This window comes from Erinaceus europaeus, chromosome 5 (genome assembly GCF_950295315.1).
Source record: "Erinaceus europaeus chromosome 5, mEriEur2.1, whole genome shotgun sequence".
NCBI classification, from domain to species: domain Eukaryota; kingdom Metazoa; phylum Chordata; class Mammalia; order Eulipotyphla; family Erinaceidae; genus Erinaceus; species Erinaceus europaeus.
The window spans coordinates 83,215,530-83,220,080 of NC_080166.1; the positions used below are offsets into that span (position 1 = coordinate 83,215,530).

Genomic DNA, 4,551 nt, shown 5'->3' on the forward strand with positions numbered 1-4,551 from the left:
TTCTCCCTATAGGTGGGGACTGGGGGATCCTTGTGCATTGTAACATGTGCCCTCAATCAGATGCATCACCACCCAGCCCCCAGAATTCTTTATAGTGTGCAGAATGTGGAAGGTCTGGCTTCTGTAATTGCTTGTCTGCTTGATATGGGTGTTGGCAGGTTGATCCATATCCCCAGCCTGTTTCTATCTTTTCCTAGTGGGGTAGGGATCTGTAGAGGTGAAGTTCTGGGACACATTGGTGAGGTCATTTCTCCAGGGAAGTCAGGACAGAATCATAGTAACATCTGCAAATTGGTGGCTGAAAGATGGTAATATACAAAGCAAGACAAATTGTTTAATAAACAGGGACCCAAATGTAGGCATAGAGCAGATGAAATTAGGGGTCTTTGTGTGGGAATAAGCTAGAAAGTTTATTTTAGGTATGTTCCAAGGGCCCATGACTGGTAGCCAACATGCAGGTGGACTGAAAAAAAGTTTTGTCTGGGAAGATGGTGTCAGAGTTGAGAATAGGACTAGAAAGCTGGGTTAGGAAGATCGCTTTCTCTCCTCTCCTCTCCTCTCCTCTCCTCTCCTCTCCTCTCCTCTCCTCTCCTCTCCTGGATCAACTAGGAATACCAAAGGAGACCACCTGGGACCGAAACAAGACAGGACTAGAATGACATCAGGAACCCAGTAAATCACCGGTGAGTACCACCGGTGTGGCTGGTGACAGAGAGGAGAGAGGAGCCTAAGGAGAGATTAAGTGACTGCTAACAGTTCAGCAGTTTATCAGTTGAGATACCACCTCCAGTCTGCTCCACCAACAAGAGGACAGCTTAAGGGAGGAGAGGACTCCCCAGAGACTCACCAAGTGTAACTCTGAGTCTCCATTGCTGCTACCCTCAGAATCTGGAGCAGTGACAGGGAGGGACACCAGGGGACAGAGATCTAACCAGGAAACTCAGGAGAAGACCTATACCTCGGTGGCATAGCTGAGGGGCTGTGAAAGTCTTTTTGCATAACCACTGGATTATCTCTGCCATACCCTCCTTTATCTCTTGGTCAGGAGTCAGTGATTAAGCTGAAGCCTATTGATAGTTTAAAAGCCCTCAGGCTCCCATAGCCTACAGGGAAGAAAAAAAAAAGTCTTTTAAACCACTGAGCTCCAACTCAGAGATTTAAATACTATTGAAACAACTGTTAACTTCCACCACTGTGAACTCTTTAATTAACTTACTTAGACACAAGTCAATCCAGGCAATAGTGATCAATAATTTGAAAAGTACTGATAAAGGGAACTCATAATATAATATATAAAATGGGTAAAACAACAAGAAGAAATATTGGAGAATTGAACCAGGACAAGAGCCCAGCTAAAAGTCCTCCAGAGGGTGAAGCACAAAATAACGAGTTCAACATCCAAACATTAGCTAAGGAAATAATAACAGGAGTGAGTAAAGAATTTGAAAAAATTGTAATCAGAAATACAGGAACAACAAATGAGAATATGGAAGAAAATACTAATTATCTCATGGTTATTAGAGAGCTGAAAGCTGAAATCACTGGGCTAAGAATGCAACTAGCTGAACAAGCTAAAACAGTATCAGAGCAGGGCAACAAAATAGATGAACTCCAGAAAGCAGTAGAGGGCAGAGAGAATAGAATCTATGAGGCTGAAGACAGAATTAGCAAGATTGAGGATGAATTAGAGACAACTAAAAAAGAAGAGATCTCAAAAGAGATTAAGAGATGCTGAAAACAACAACAGAGTCCTATGGGATGACTTCAAAAGAAACAATATATGCATTATTGGCATACCAGAGGAAGAAAGAGAAGGAGAGGAAGAAAGCATTTTCCAGGCCATAGTAGCTGAAAACTTCTCTAGTCTAGACAACATCAAAGACATAAAGATTCAAGAAGCCCAGAGGGTCCCAAACAGAATTAACCCAGACCTAAAGACACCAAGACATATCATACTTAGAATGGAAAGGAATAAGGATAAAGAAAGGATCCTGAAGGCTGCAAGAGAAAAACAAAGAGTCACTTACAAAGGAAAACCCGTAAGATTAGCAGCAGACTTCTCCATACAAACACTACAGGCCAGAAGAGAATGGCAAGATATATATTGAGTGCTCAATGAGAAAGGCTTTCAGCCAAGAATACTATATCCTGCTAGACTGTCATTCAGACTAGATGGAGGCATCAAAACCTTCTCAGACAAGCAACAGTTGAAGGAATCAACTATCACCAAGCCTGCCCTGAAAGAAGTTCTGAAAGGTCTCCTATAAACAATTAGACCACCACAAATAGGACATATATCAAAACACTCTAAAACTCTACAAGAATGGCGTTAAAATATCTTCAGTCTTTGACCGCCTACAAGAAGTGCCTCATGAGGGCCCAATGTGTGACTTGCTGTGGTCAGATCCAGACGACTGTGGTGGTTGGGATGTGTCTCCTCGAGGAGCTGGTTATACTTTTGGGCAAGATATTTCTGAGACATTTAATCATGCCAATGGCCTCACGTTGGTGTCTAGAGCTCACCAGCTGGTGATGGAGGGATATAACTGGTGCCATGACTGGAATGTAGTAACGATTTTCAGTGCTCCAAACTATTGTTATCGTTGTGGTAACCAAGCTGCAATCATGGAACTTAATGATACTCTAAAATACTCTTTCTTGCAGTTTGATCCAGCTCCTCGCAGAGGTGAGCCACATGTCACCTGTCGTACCCCAGACTACTTCCTGTAATGAAATTTTAAACTTGTACAGTATTGCCATGAACCATATATTGACCTAATGGAAATGGGAAGAGCAACAGTAACTCCAAAGTGTCAGAGAATAGTTAACATTCAAAAAACTTGTTTTAACATGGACCAAAAGATGTGCCATATAAAAATACAAAGCCTCTTGTCATCAACAGCCGTGACCACTTTAGAATGAACCAGTTCATTGCATTCTGAAGCGACATTGTTGGTCAAGAAACCAGTTTCTGGCATAGCGCTATTTGTAGTTACTTTTGCTTTCTCTGAGAGACTGCAGATAATAGGATGTAAATATTAACACCTCGTGAATACAATTTAACTTCCATTTAGCTATAGCTTTACTCAGCATGACTGTAGATAAGGATAGCAGCAAACAATCATTGGAGCTTAATGAACATTTTTAAAAATAAGTACCAAGGCCTCCCCTCTACTTGTGAGGTTTAAAATCGTTTTGTTATTTTCAGGGATACCGTTTAATTTAATCGTATGATTTGTCTGCACTCAGTTTATTTCCCTACTCAAATCTCAGCCTCATGTTGTTCTTTGTTACTGTCAGAACCTGGTGAATTGTTTTGAACAGAACTGTTTTTTTCCCCTCCTGTAATATGATGTTACTGCACAAGAGCACTGCGGTGTTTTTCATAATAAACTTGTGAACTAAAAAAAAAAAATGAATATATTACCCAGAGCCATCTACAAATTTAATGCTATCTCCATAAAGATCCCAACCACATTTTTTAGGAGAATAGAAAAAATGCTACAAATGTTTATCTGGAACCAGAAAAGACCTAGAATTGCCAAAAAAACCTTGAGAAAAAAGAACTGGAGGCATTACACTCCCGGATCTTAAACTATATTATATATATATGTCATCAAAACTGCTTGGTACTGCAACATGAATAGACACACTGACCAGTGGAATAGAATTGAGAGCCCAGAAATGAGGCCCCACACCTATGGACATCTAATCTTTGACAAAGGGGCCCAGACTATTACATGGGGAAAGCAGAGTCTCTTCAACAAATGGTGTTGGAAACAATGGGTTGAAACATGCAGAAGAATGAAACTGAATCACTGTATTTCACCAAATACAAAAGTAAATTCCAAGTGGATCAAGGACTTGGATGTTAGACCACAAACTATCAAATACTTAGAGGAAAATATTGGCAGAACTCTTTTCCGCATAAATTTTAAAGACATTTTCAATGAAACAAATCCAATTACAAGGAAGACTAAGGCAAGTATAAACCTATGGGACTACATCAAATTAAAAAGCTTCTTCACAGCAAAAGAAACCACTACCCAAACCAAGAGACCCCTCACAGAATAGGAGAAGATCTTTCCATGCCATACATCAGACAAGAGTTTAATAACCAACATACATAAAGAGCTTGCCAGACTCAACAACAAGACAACAAATAACCCCATCCAAAAATGGGGGGAGGACTTGGACAGAATATTCACCACAGAAGAGATCCAAAATGCCGATAAACACATGAAAAAATGCTCCAAGTCTCTGGTAGTCAGAGAAATGCAAATCAAGACAACAATGAGATATCCCTTCACTCCTGTGAGAATGTCATACAGCAGAAAAGGTAACAGCAGCAAATGCTGGAGAGGGTGTGGGGTCAAAGGAACACTCCTGCACTGCTGGTGGGAATGCAAATTGGTCCAACCTCTGTGGAGAACAGTCTGGAGAACTCTCAGAAGGCTAGAAATGGACCTACCCTATGACTCTCCAATTCCTCTCCTGGGGATATATCCTAAGGAACCCAATACATCCATCCAAAAAGATCTGTGTACACAT

General features: G+C 40.7%; 1 protein-coding gene across 1 annotated transcript; it reads left to right on the top strand.

Moving 5' to 3' along the window:
* Positions 1–2,353: 2,353 nt before the first annotated feature.
* On the top strand, positions 2,354–3,415 carry LOC132538626 (serine/threonine-protein phosphatase 2A catalytic subunit beta isoform-like). Its single transcript, XM_060191453.1, has one exon. The coding sequence runs from the start codon at positions 2,383–2,385 to the stop codon at positions 2,728–2,730; it is 348 nt and encodes a 115-aa protein (XP_060047436.1). The 5' UTR covers positions 2,354–2,382; the 3' UTR covers positions 2,731–3,415.
* The last annotated feature ends 1,136 nt before the right edge of the window (positions 3,416–4,551 follow it).